At 40.4% G+C, this 14593-nt stretch overlaps 1 protein-coding gene across 1 annotated transcript in view; it reads left to right on the forward strand.

The window, feature by feature from the left end:
* Window positions 1-14593, forward strand: part of ADGRV1 (adhesion G protein-coupled receptor V1) — a 729252-nt gene that overhangs the window by 109505 nt on the left and 605154 nt on the right. Inside the window, exons 23-25 of the mRNA XM_066273806.1 lie at window positions 1095-1275; window positions 2863-3065; window positions 11276-11405. Coding sequence (XP_066129903.1) covers window positions 1095-1275; window positions 2863-3065; window positions 11276-11405 — 514 coding nt within the window. The remainder of the gene's footprint in view (window positions 1-1094; window positions 1276-2862; window positions 3066-11275; window positions 11406-14593) is intronic.

The following is a 14593-nucleotide window of genomic DNA, read 5'->3' on the forward strand; positions in this document are numbered from 1 at the left end:
TTTTGATTTAAATTTTGAGGAGCATGGCTGAGTTACTGCTTGTATGGCCAGTAGTGGGCGCCATTGTGGCCATGCACACGCAGGTTCTCACTGGATTTGGAGCAGTGTAACGGAACAGTGGAGCCAAAAAGTGGTGGGCCATTCCTTTACTAAAGTCCTGCACCGGCCAACGAGCAAACACACAGGGAAAACACTTCCTTCTTCATTCATTCAGAGCTCACAAAGCCACTGACACATTGTTCGGTCCCACCACCAGGAGAATCTTCTCTGGATTCTCCTAGAATCAAAGGCCCCACCAGTCTCAGCGGAGCTTGCAAAAGCCCATCAGCTCTGGTTCCCCATCTGCTCACCTTCTCCTCTCTGCACAAACTCTCCAAAAACATGGCTTCCTCCCTTCTCTTTTCAATAGTTTCCGACAGGAAAACATTTCCTCCAGCAAACATTAGCAAGACAATGGCCCTTCCCAAGTAGGAAGGTAATTTGCAGTTTCACAGATCACATACCTGGTGCTGCCCAGCACCATTTTTTAACACTAAAGGTGAGCAAATTCAAAAATACAAATTTTACAAGATCATTTGCCCAACACTGCTACTTCCTTTTATAACTTTTTTTTGGACGTATTGCTTATGCCAGACTTCTAAGGCTTATTGTGAATGTGTTTTCTAAAATGCAGTAACTAGGTCTGTAGGCCTGCCTTAGGCAGGAGCTGGACTCCTGCAGTTGCCCCTCCCTGCTGCCCTAACACATCCTGTCGGATAACACGCACTCTCTACCCTGAGGTTGGCAATGCCACTGTCTTTGATACAAAGATTATGTGATATATTAACATGCTATCCTATATGTATGATACTAATATACAGATAGTATAATTTTAGACAGGAAATGTTACTGCTTAACACCCATTATTATTTAAAGAATTAATTTCTCAGATTTCTCTTCTGTGCTTTAATGTTTAAATTTATGTAGAAATACTTCATATTAAATAATAATTACTATTAAATATAATTTAATTGCTGTTTTATTTTCTTCTGGGAAATGGTGAATAATTTATACATGCCTCATTGTTTAATGCCTCTGCATTTTTATATGTATAGGTACTGAATATCTATGTTCTTGATGATGACATCCCTGAGCTGAATGAGTATTTCCGTGTGACGTTGGTTTCTGCTATTCCTGGAGATGGGAAGTTAGGTTCAACTCCCACCAGTGGTGCAAGCATAGATCCTGAAAAGGAAACAACAGATGTCACTATCAAAGCCAGTGATCACCCATACGGTAAACACAGCTCTTTGCAAAACTAATCCTCTCCTTTGGGTGTACTTGGTCTTGTCAAGAAATTCTTTGTGTGTGTGTGTGTGTGTGTGTGTGTGTGTGTGTGTGTGTGTGTGACAGAAACAGAGAGAGATAGAGGGAATAGATACAGACAGACAGGAAGGGAGAGATGAGAAGCATCAATTCTTTGTTATAGCTCCTTAGTTGTTCATTGATAGCTTTCTCATATGTGCCTTGATGGAGATGGGGCAGGCTATAGCAGGGAGAGTGACCTCTTGCTCAAGCCAGTCACCTTGGGTTCATGCCAGCAACCTTTGGGCTCAAGCCAGTGACCATGGGTCATGTCTATGAACCCACGCTCAAGCCAGCGACACCACGCTCAAGCTGGTGAGCCCATGCTCAAGCCAGCCAATTTGGGGTTTTGAACCTGGGTCCTCTGCATCCCAGTCTGGCACTCTAGCCCCTGTGCCACTGCCTGGTCAGGTTTGTCAAGAAATTCTTAAGGGCTTTATTTTGTTTTGCAAATAATTGAAGTAAAACTCCTTCAGACTCTCTCACTTCTAAGCTCTTGAACTTCTAAGCTGCTGTTTTGAGGAACTTTGTTTTTGAAGGAAACTATAAAGATTAATTTCTGAAGTTTAATAATATATTTTAAAAAGTATATATAGGAATATTTAAAATAAATGAAAGTCTATTTATGGCTATCAAAACAGTTATTTAAAAAATTATCTGACCTGACCTGTGGTGGCACAGTGGATAAAGCGTCGACTTGGAAATGCTGAGGTCGCTGGTTCGAAACCCTGGGTTTGCCTGGTCAAGGCACATATGGGAGTTGATGCTTCCAGCTCCTCCCCCCTTCTCTCTCTGTTTCTCTCTCTCCCTCTCCCTCTCCTCTCTAAAAATGAATAAATAAAATTTAAAAAAAATTATCCTAGTGTCATGTTAACACCTAATTAAGTACATTGTAATTTGTATTTATTAAGCTTAAAAAAGTGGACTTATTGCTATATGTTTATATTAATTGTTTGTCTTATGCTGAGAAGTTATAATTTTTTAATTGGGGGACTATTATAGATGTTTGTCTTAACAAACTGAGACTGTTTTTTGCATTGAAAAGTAGTATTTATTTTGTAGGCATAAAGCAAGAGCATCTGTTAAAAGATCTGTGTACGTAAAGGGAAAGCTCTTTAACTCTGATTTTCATAGTTAAATTTTTAAAAACATGTTGCAAATCTTAAATTCAGGAATGAATTCCAGAGAGCCAAGTATGAATAAATGTCTGATAATATATACTTTAAATATCCATCATTGTTCTTTGTATTGGTACTTCTCTTATTTATTTTTCTTTTTTTGAAAAATTTTCTTTGGGTAGAGACAGGAAAATTAACATTTTAATTTTTAACGTTCTGAAAAATAAACATATCTTGTGGCAAACCCATGTTAATCAAATCTTCACTAAAATCCTTTCTAAATGAAAGCCCCCCTTCCCCCTGTGATCAAAGTAATTGTGCAGAACAGTTTCATGTGCATAAGAAATTCTTCCATAGATGACTGGGGCAAGCACGCCCTGCCTCTTTGTGTATTTGCCAGGCTTGCTGCAGTTCTCTGCCGGGCTGCCTCCCCAGCCTGCGGACCCGCCGGCCCGGCCTGCAAGCACCGTGCCCCACGTCACTGTGCAGGAGGAAGATGGAGAAGTTAGATTATTGGTCGTCCGTGCACAAGGACTTCTGGGGAGGGTTATGGCAGAATTTAGAACGGTGTCATTGACAGCACTCAGTCCTGAAGACTACCAGGTAAATCACCTCATATTATAGTACTTGATTTTAGAAAACAGACACAAACCTCTTGGCGGGTTGGAAGGGACTTGACACTGTGCCCAGGACATACTGAACAAGGAAAATAAGCACGGATGGCTTTTTAAATCTATGTACATAAAGTAGTTCAGTCCCTTGAAGCCGGATATTTAAATAGTTATCATACTGATGTCTCTTCTACTTTATATTTGTCATAAGCTTCACGTGTATGTATTTTAATATTATAGGTTTGGATCAGATATATTTAAAATTATATTTCTTACATATTTTAAATTCTCAAATCCTCTTGTCTGCATCCATCAAACAAAACCAAATTATAAATTATATGTTCATGTCTTTTTAATTTTAATTAATTTTTTTTTCAAGTGAGAATTAGTATAGTACTAACAGAAAAAAGAGAAAAAAGTCTAGGATTTGGAACTGGACAGAACTGTGTTTAAACTGGTCTTCTAAGTGTGTGGCTTCAGGAAACTCAATCTTTCCTAACTCTAGATTTCTTATCTGTAACACGGTGACACTGTCTGCTGGGCAGACTCACTTTGAGGATGATGGCAGTGGTCTTTTCTCTCTTTCTTTTTCATCCCTCCCCTCCCCTCCCCTCCCCTCCCCTCCCCTCCCCTCCCCTCCCCTCCCCTCCCCTCCCCTCCCCTCCCCTCCCCTCCCCTCCCCTCCCCTCCCCTCCTTCTTCCTTTTTCTTTCTCTTTTTCTTCATCCCTTCTCCCTCCCTCCCTTCCTCTCTTTCTTCCTTCCTTCTGTCCTTTTTTTTTTTTTAAGCAAGAGAGAGACAGGAAGGGAGAGAGATGAGAAGAATCAACTTGTAGCTGTGGCACCTTACGTGTTCACAGATTGCCTCTCATATGTGCCTTGACAGGGGTGAGGGTGGGGACTTCAGCTGAGCCAGTAACCCCTTGCTCAAGCCAGCGACCTTGGACTTCAAGCCAGTGACATTTGGGTTCAAGCCAGCAACTGTGGGGTCATGTCAATGATTCTTCACTCAAGCAGGCGACCCCTCGCTCAAGCCAGCTGAGCACATGCTTAAGCTGGCAACCTTGGGGTTTTGAAACTGGGACCTCAGCTGCTCAGGTTGATGCTTTCTCGACTGTACCACCATTGGTCAGGCAGCATTGTTTTAATTATCAAGTACTGTACATGGCACATGTTGTAGAGTAACACTCCATAACCACTACCTATTACTATCACCAATAATTATATGAAGCTAAAGCGCCTAAGTTCTTGGCTGTATTTCTCAGGGCAATGCTCAGGAATATGAGTATTGTCTTCTGTGCATTTTTGTAAAGAAACACTTTAGTTCTTGTATTGATGGTCTTCAATTTCTAGGTAAATATTCCCAATCTCCAGTTGGATTAGCATTTTCTTTAATAACTAAAACAAAATGAAACAAAACATAAAGAAACTTTGTTTCTCTTCATAACTGTTGGAATGCTAATACCCTTGGAGAAATTTGTGAGGATTTTCAAAGGGACTTAGATGTCCTGTTTGTCGCTTGTTACCACTTTGAGTCTTTGCTTGTATTGGGAAACCTGATAACCTTTGCCTTTACCATTTCTGTATGATGCTTCAGCTATTTCTGGTCTGTGCTAACACAGAAGTAAGATTCTTAGCTGTGTACATGAGAATGTGTGTGTGTATGTTACAGTGAGGGCGGGGAGGTGCCAGGAACGATCATGTACAGAATAGGAGACAATTGAATATCAGGTATCACTCTCTTAAACTAATTCTCGTATACCAAGGTGCAGGTGACCCTCACTTTCCAGGTGTTTACTTAGGCTCTTGAGTGATATTAAACAACTAATTAATGACTGACTCATAGTTGTGGTAAATGTTCAGAGCTGGTACTCTGGGAGACAGGCTGGTGTTGATATAGTCTGGGTAGTCAAGAAGGGCTTTCGTGGGGAGTTGAGATCTATACTGATCTCTTAAGTTTAAGGAGGAGAAAACTAGTAAGCTAGGTGAAGGACAAAGAATTATTTGAGACTGGTAAAATGGCATGAATCAAATGGTAAGAAAAGCACAGGCTGGCAGAGGACCAATAAGAAGACCAGTCTTTCTGGAATGTGGAGAGCTAGTTGTGGTGATAAAAGATAAAATAGGAGAGACTGGATCATTCAAGACTTTACAGCAGCGGTTCTCAACCTGTGGGTTGCAACCCCGGCGGGGGTTGAACGACCAAAACACAGGGGTCACCTAAAGCCATCGGAAAATACATATTTGTTATACAATACATTTTAAAATAAAGTATGTATTTTCCGATGGCTTTAGGCAACCCATAGGTTGAGAACCGCTGCTTTATGGATTATATGGTTTTCATTTTAAAAACAAGAAATAGATTCCAAGATGGTGACAGAATAGGCTGATGTTCCAGTGGCAACTTCCCAGGACCAAATTGGATTACAATTTAATTTACAAACCATCATATTAAAATACCAACTTTGGGCACCCACAGCATTTGGTGGTAAAAAGTACTTAGGTTTCTTTCTGTGAGAAAGAGACAGGAACTCTAGGAGAGGCAGGCTCTGTTTTATTTATTTTTATTTATTTATTTATTTATTTAATATTTTATTTATTGATTTTTAGAGAGAGGGGAGAGAGAGAGAAGGGGAGGAGCAGGAAGCATCAACTCCCATATGTGCCTTGACCAGGCAAGCCCAAGGTTTCGAACCGGCAACCTCAGTGTTCCAGGTCGTCGGCTTTATCCCATTGCGCCACCACAGGTCAGGCCAGGCAGGCTCTGTTTTAAAGAGATAGTGCAGAAAATCTCATTCATAGCCACCTAGCTGGGGCTCCAGTGAGGAAAAGCTGAGAAGACTAGAGTTATGTGAGGAGAGTGAGAAGTTGGAGGCCAAGGGAGAGACAACGTGAGTGACAGCCATTGGAACCCTGTGCTGAGTCATTCTCCAATACTACAGTTGCCATCTTTCTTGGGTGGAGCAGTCCCCTCCATGTGGCATCAGCCTGGGGGAAAGAAACGTTCCCACCCTTGGGCATCCCTTTTGTCTCTCCCTATGGAGACTGCCATTCTGAGAAGTCAGCCAGAAAGCAGGGGGCATGTTAGTGACTCAGTTTTCTTGCATTGAGGCTGGAATTTCTGTTTTCCACCCCCCACCCTACCCCACACACACTCCCGAGACTGTGACTGGTGCTCCTGCATCACGGGAGACTCAGTAGATACTGTCCAGACTGTGTGGGCAGACCACATCTCTGGGTCTTAGAGGCCACACCCTACTGAGGTCTGTGAAACAGTCTGAACAGGTTGACACCTGGGGCCAAGCCACACCCACCAATCTTCCTAATCCCTGAATTGCCCCAGACTCTAGACCAGGGGTCCCCAAACTTTTTACATAGGGGGCCAGTTCACTGTCCCTTAGACCGTTGGAGGGCCAGACTATAAAAAAAACTATGAACAAAACCCTATACACACTGCACATCTTATTTTAAAGTAAAAAAACAAAATGGGGACAAATACAATATTTAAAATAAAGAACAAGTAAATTTTTTTTTTCCTGAAGTTGTAAACAGGGAGGCAGTCAGACAGACTCCCGCATGCACCCTACCGGGATCCACCCGGCACACCCACCAGGGGGTGATGCTCTGCCCATCTGGGGCGTCGCTCTGCTGCAACCAGAGCCATTCTAGCGCCTGAGGCAGAGGCCACAGAGCCATCCTCAGCGCCCGGGCCAACTTTGCTCCAATGGAACCTTGGCTGCAGGAAGGGAAGAGAGAGACAGAGAGGAAGGAGAGGGGGAGGGGTGGAGAAGCAGATGGGCGCTTCTCCTGTGTGCCCTGGCCGGGAATCGAACCCGGGACTCCCGCACACCAGGCCGACGCTCCACCACTGAGCCAAACGGCCAGTGCCAGAACAAGTAAATTTAAATCAACAAACTGACCAGTATTTCAATGGGAACTATGCTTCTCTCACTGACCACCAATGAAAGAGGTGCCCTTTCCGGAAGTGCGGTGGGGCCGGATAAATGGCCTCAGGGGGCCGCAGTTTGGGGACCCCTGCTCTAGACTTTACCAGAGGATTTTTCTCAGTGGCTGACCCCAACAAGCAGCCAGCAGAGAGAAGCTATAGGAGGTGGAGCTCAGGGAACCTTGGCCTTTTGCAGACCTTCCCCTAGGCCCAGAGTTGGTAAAAGCCAGCCTAGGTGTGCAGTTTGGTATTTGAGTGTGCACCTGGGCCCAACAAAGGCAGCCACACACTGTGGATTGCTTGTAGCTCCAAGAAGGTTACTGACAGCCAGTCATGGGCAGTGACCCCACTGGTCTGTGCCAGGTTCCCTCCAGGAAGGCCCAGGGCTGGCACCTTCAGAGGCCAGTTGGGGAGAGCATTGGTTCTGGACCTAACGACCCTTGCTGGTGCCATATCTTAAGGGAGGGCTCTGGACACTGGAACCAGCTGAAGGGAATTATGCTCTCTGTAATCAGCACTGGCACAGCAGCTCATGTGCATTGGACAGGATGGAGCATACAATGGAGTAAAGACAGTCTCTTTAATAAATTGCGTTGGGAAAATTGGACAGATACATACAAAAAAATTAAACTAGACAACCAACTTTCACCATTCACAAAACTAAAGTAAAAATGGATAAAGACTTAAATGTAACTTGTGAAAACATAAAAAATCTTGGAAGAACATAGGTAATAAACTCTCTAATAGCTCTTGTAGCAATATTTTTACCTATATAACTTCATGGGTAAGTGAAATAACAGGGAAAATAAACAAATTGGGCTATATCAAAATAAAAAGCTTTTGTACAGAAAAAGATACCATTAACAAAATAAAAAGACAACCCACACAATGGAAGAACATATTTGCCAATACATCTGAAAAGGTGTTAACTAAAATTTATTAAGAGCTTCTAAAAGTCAACACCAGGAAGGTAAACAGTTCAATTAAGAAATGGGCATAGTCCCTAGCCTGTTTGCTCAGTGGTAGAGCATCGGCCAGACATGTTGATATCTGGGGTTCGATTCCCTGTCAGGGCACACAGGAGAAGCACCCATTTGCTTCTCCACTCTTCCCCCTCTCTTTCCTCTCTATCTCTCTCTTTTCCCCTCCTGCAGCTAAGGCTCCACTAGATCAAGTTTGCCCAGGTGCTGAGGATGGCACCATGGCATAGCCTCAGGTGCTAGAATGGCTCTGGTGCAACAGACCAACTGCCTCAGATGGGCAGAGCATCGCCCCCTAGTGGGCCTGCCAGTCTCTCTCTGCTTTTCCGCTTCTCACTTAGGAACAATACTAAATAAATAAATAAATAAATAAAATTAGAAATTAAAAAATTGAGCATAAGACCTGAATAGACACTTCTTCAAAGACAGAATATAGATGGCCAATAGGTATATGACAAAATGTTCAAAGTCACTAATCATCAGAGAAATGCCAATTAAAACCACCTCACACCTGTCAGAATGGCTCTCATTAACAAATAAATCTACACACATGTGTTGGCGAGGGCGTGGAGAAAAGGGAACCCTCCTGCACTGCTGGTGGGAATGCAGACTTGTGCAGCCACTGTGGAGAACAGTATGGCGTTTCCTCAAAAAATTAAAATGCCCGGGTTCGATTCCCGGCCAGGGCACACAGGAGAAGCACCCATTTGCTTCTCCACCCCTCCGCCGCGCTTTCCTCTCTGTCTCTCTCTTCCCCTCCCGCAGCCAAGGCTCCATTGGAGCAAAGATGGCCCGGGCGCTGGGGATGGCTCCTTGGCCTCTGCCCCAGGCGCTAGAGTGGCTCTGGTCGTGGCAGAGCGACGCCCCGGAGGGGCAGTGCATTGCCCCCTGGTGGGCAGAGCGTCGCCCCCTGGTGGGTGTGCCAGGTGGATCCCGGTCGGGCGCATGCGGGATTCTGTCTGACTGTCTCTCTCCATTTTCAGCTTCAGAAAAATACAAAAATGAAAAAAAAAAAAAAAATCTGGAAACAACCCAAGTGATGGCAATGGATGAGTGGATTAAAAAGCTGTGCACATATACACAATAGAATACTACACAGCCATGAGAAAGAAGCAAATCTTACTTTTTGTGATGGCATGGATGGACCTGGAGATTATTATGCTAAGTGAAATAAGCCAGGCAGAGAAAGACAAATATCATATGATCTCACTTATATGTGGAATCTAATGAACACAGTGAACTGAGGAATGGAATAGAGGCAGAGGCGGGGCCACAGGGAGCAGAGGGACAGCTGTCAGAGGGAAGGGCGATGGGGGGATGGAATCCGAGAAGGTGAAGGGATTTGTGAAATTATATATACATAACACGTAGATACAGATAACAGGACAGTAAATCCCTAGAGGGAAGGGTGGAGGGAGTTAGCAGGAGGGGGCAAAAGTGGTGTAATAGGGGCATGTTTTTGGGAGGTAAGGGTATTATATTGAGTGGGACACTTGAATACATGTTATTATAAATTTAAGAAATACCAGCTGTTTATAAATTTTATCCAGAAAATTAAAAAAATAGTAATTACAAATAATTTTGTATGAGAAATAAGTTCTTTAAACACTTCACACTTTGCTGACCTTATACATCAATATGCATTTACATTTCTATAATTAGTATAAGCATGAAATAATCCACAATAATGCATCAAGATTTAGAGCAAATAAAAATTATATAAGCTAAATTAAGCAAAATAAAATAAAAACAAGAAATTGAATGTTATTTACTGTGAAAGGCTGAACCATTATGATTAGGCTGAGCAATGGAGAATGGACCAGTAAAGAGTCTATTTTGTGGAGTAAAGCAAGAGGTAATAGTGCCTTGGATTAGGAAGGTAACTGTATAGATGAAAAGAACTAGGAATAGCTTGCTACTCCACAATTTTCAGGTTTTAAAGAAGAGTAGAATTTAAAATTCTGGCATAAATTATAAGAAAAATTTGATGTAGATATTAATATCTAAGTCTGGATATCGGAGGTTAAAAATAGAAATCTGAGTGTTGGGAGTATATAAGTGATATTGAAAACCTATGACAGCCTTGTGTACGGAGAGAGTTTAGAGAGAGCCTGATGAGCAACAGTTTTTAGAGATCACAGGAGGATGCTAAAATTGACAACACTAAGAAGGATGAGATGGAAAGGCAGGAAAAATAGGAGAGTGTGATATCATGGAATACCAGAGAGAACATGTTTTCTAAAAGAGGAAATGGCCAATGTAAGAGAGTGAAACAGTCAAATGTTATTTTTGTTGTTGAGACTTGAAGAATTACTCCACTGACGACTGCACTCTCGTCAAAGTTAACTAACTACTCTCTTCTTAAGCTACCTTCATGTCTTTTATAGCAGTTGTAACTCTATTTGAATTATTGTATTACATAGTTAAACTTCTTCTGGAATGTTTTTGATGGAGCCAGAGACTTGTCTTGGCTGTTTTTGAATCTGAATCACTGAAAATAGTTAGGTGTACATGCTATGTGTTTGATAAATATTGAAAAAAAGTTAATAAATATGTGATTAAGTGAATTGGTACTTGGGTTGCTCATTTTAGCTTTGAGATTATTTATAGCTCAACAAGATGATATATATATGTACACACAAGCTAACATGAGAAAAACAACTAAAATTTATACTCATCAGTTGAGGGGAAATGCTTAAATAAGAAATAATCGGAGGGAAAAGGGGCCTTAACACTTGAAATTTAAATAACTTTTTGTTCTTCTTGTAGTACGTGAACTTTTCTGATGGAAGATCTACATTATGAATTGCAATTTTAGGTATACAGTAGACAAGGAATAATTAATGTGCAATAGACTAGTAACTATTGTTCGGAAAAAATCTCAGAATGGAAATGTCATTATTATTATGCACTGCATATTTAAATTGCTAAGTGATGTAATTTGCATAGTTCTAAATATACTCATTTAAGCACATTTTCTGCATCTCATTGAATTAATTCTTTAGGAATTTGTGGAGGTCATCTATTTACATTTGCCTGAACTACATTTTTTATATATAGGCAAATAAGAAGTAAAATTTTATCTATTTTATTTAGTTGGGAAATATTTAGAGTACTAAACACTATACATATCTACTTAAGTATTTCCAGTTTTATATTTTACTTTTGTTCTGTTTCAATATTTAAAATAATTTGAGACATAGTAAACATTCTCATTTTGCACATTCATATATAGAATAATTATAATCTAATGGATTAATCTTTTATTTGCTTTTCAGAGTGTTGCTGGTACCTTAGAATTTCAACCAGGAGAAAGATATAAATACATTTCTGTTAATATCACTGATAATTCTATCCCTGAATTGGAAAAATCTTTTAAAGTTGAATTGTTAAACTTGGAGGGAGGAGGTAAGATTGATGATTCAAAATATTAAATATTTGCGTTTCTACCCACCATGATTGCACATTCTACTAAGGAAATATGATTTTGAATTAATGTTACTTTTTTTTTCTTAAATAAGTGAATTACTAGTTTTTGCAGAAAATAGCCTGAACATTATTAATTGCTCTAATGTATGTGATGTATAATTTCTGATGGATCATTTCTTTCATGGTAAAAAGACGGTTTCCACTTTTTTTTTTTTTTTTTTACAGAGACAGGGAGAGTCAGAGAGAGGGATAGACAGGGACAGACAGACAGGAACGGAGAGATGAGAAGCATCAATCATTAGTTTTTTGTTGCGCATTGCGACACCTTAGTTATTCATTGATTGCTTTCTCATATGTGCCTTGACCGCGGGCCTTCAGCGGACCAAGTAACCCCTTGCTCAAGCCAGCGACCTTGGGTCCAAGCTGGTGAGCTTTTGCTCAAACCAGATGAGCCTGCGCTCAAGCTGGCGACCTCGGGGTCTTGAACCTGGGTCCTTCCGCATCCCAGTCCGATGCTCTGTTCACTTCTCCACCGCCTGGTCAGGCCAGTTTCTATCTTTTTACATAAATTTATAATACTAGTTTTAGAAATTAATATTAAACTCAGTTTTATTGACATATACTTGCTGTGAGGTTTGGTATATTCTGAGTTAATGTCTCTAATGTTTATATAAGGATGCCATTTACTGTGGTGTTATTTCCCCTTTTATTATTCATTGGTCTTTTCCTAAATTATATGTGCTTTTAGAATGAAATAGTGTAATTGTACAAATCACCAAATTATAATTGTCAGACATAGTGCCCCTAAAATCACCTCTCTTCTTTTGATTTAAAAAAATTTTTCACGATAGCTCTTTTAGAGCTATCTCCTGGTTTAACACAAGTAAAAACTAGTCTTTTTAGGTAATCTACTATGAGGTGATTATCAACAAAATGGGTCAACAATACCTTATCTGTTCTGATGTTCAGAAAGCTCTGATAATTAAAGATTTTTGGAGTCAAAGTTTATTTTGTAGCAAAACTCATCTGTATGAAAGAGAAGCTACTTATGATCTTTTTTTATCCTACTTGACTAACTATATATGTTTGTTTGCAGAAGTATTAATGTGTTTGGTTATCAGGTGCTCTGGGGTGTTACAGAGTATATGTGGTGTGCACTACATTACCTATGTAAATGTAAGAACTCGAGAGCTGTTATGGTATTTATCAGTCTCTTCCATTACATAACTTGGCGTTATTATCTTATTACTATCTTCATGTTTAATGAAGTAAATTATAGTACTATGTAAGTCATCCAAAGGGAGAGATTGCATAGGACAGAAATATTAAGATTAACTGTTAGTATCTAGTGAGACTTTGGGTTAATTATATAAAATTTTTTCAAAGTTCCCTTCCCGGCATTCTCAAAGCCCAGTGAAAAGAATGGTGGGCAAGCCAGGGAAATGATTAACTAGCGCTGCAGTTTGGTTAACTGCATAAAACAGTAAAAACACACTGGATGACCTGTTTGGCAGGTGGCCTGTAATGATACCAGCTTTGCTTGTCCTCTACAGACAAATCCTCAGGTCTCCAAATCATTAGTTTCGTGACAGTACTTTATTAATTAAAGGTCACTATAAGTTATTTGGAAAGTTGTTCTTTGTATCACTTATAGTTAAGTATTCATATTTAATTGAGAATAAATTAGTGATCATTTTATAATATTGATTAATAAGGGACATCAAATATTCTTCAGAAATGATATTTGTAATCATAGTGATAGTTATGATTTTGTGTAAAAATTTCTTATATCCCTATTATAAATACACATAATACACATTGCTGTATATTAGTTAGGCATGAATACTCATCTGAAAACCAGTCTTGCAGTTTCTTAGTAAGCACTAGTGGCAGAGAAACTGATTCCTGCTCTATGTTTTGCTTCTTAAGTTTCTAAGACATTTCAGGTTTTGGGTGCCATCAGCTCTCATGCCTGGTATATTCCAGTCCTATTGAGGAGAACAAAACAGGGCAGATCTTAAGCTAGCGTGCCAGTCAAGGGTGCCACTAGGGTATGGATGTGGCCTTGCTTCTCCTCCTCTTTCATTTCTACTGCTGCTATCGCTGCCCTTCCTGTCTTCATTGTTTGCAAGCATTTGGTAAAATAATGGTTGAGGGATAAAGTGTATTGGAAGTAAAGGTAAGAGTACTTCCTCTTAATTATAGTCCTTGTATATTGCCAAGGTACTTTATTATTATTATTTTTACAATATTATTTATTCAATCTTTACAACAATTCTATAAAAGGTAGCACCTTTTTTAGGTGAGAAAGGTGAGGTACCAAGAGGCTTAGGGACCTACTGGAGGTTTGCAGCTGGTGTCTCTCACAGCCAGGACTGAAGCAGAGTTTTCGACTGCTTACCAGGTTCTTTCCACAGTGTCAGGTGAAAAAAGGTGATCAGGTCTGAGAATAGTAATTATGGTGGGAATTTGAGTGTGTGGCTGGAGGGAAATGTTTGATGCATTTCCCTAATTTTTAATTGGTTGTTGTGAGTGGTAAGGTAGCTGTCATAGGTACTATATATAGGTCTAAGTGTATGCTTAGCCACACAAACAAATATTTTAAAAATATTTAAAATGTTGGCCTGACCTGTGGTGGCGCAGTGGATAAAGCGTCGACCTGGAATGCTGAGGTCGCCGTTTAGAAACCCTGGGCTTGCCCGGTCAAGTCACATATGAGAGTTGATGCTTCCTGCTCCTCCCTCCTTCTCTCTGTCTCCTGCCCCCCTAAAATTAGTAAGTAAAAAATATATTTAAAAAATTTAAAATGTTAAACACAACTTATTTTACTGTAAGTGAAAATTTAAAATTAAATTAGCAGAAATGGGAAAAATCTGTTACAGTTTTTTTTTTTGTTTTTTTTTTTTTTTTACGGAGACAAAGGGAGTGTCAGAGGAATAGATAGGGACAGACAGACAGAAACTGAGAGAGATGAGAAGCATCAATCATTAGTTTTTCGTTGTGGCACTTTAGTTCATTGATTGCTTTCTCATATGTGTCTTCACCATGGGCCTTTAGCAGACCGAGTGACCCATTGCTCGAGCCAGCGACCTTGGGTCCAAGCTGGTGAGCTTTGCTCAAACCAGATGAGCCCGCGCTCAAGCTGGCGACCTCGGGGTCTTGAACCT

Source organism: Saccopteryx bilineata, chromosome 4 (assembly GCF_036850765.1).
Source record: "Saccopteryx bilineata isolate mSacBil1 chromosome 4, mSacBil1_pri_phased_curated, whole genome shotgun sequence".
NCBI lineage: Eukaryota > Metazoa > Chordata > Mammalia > Chiroptera > Emballonuridae > Saccopteryx > Saccopteryx bilineata.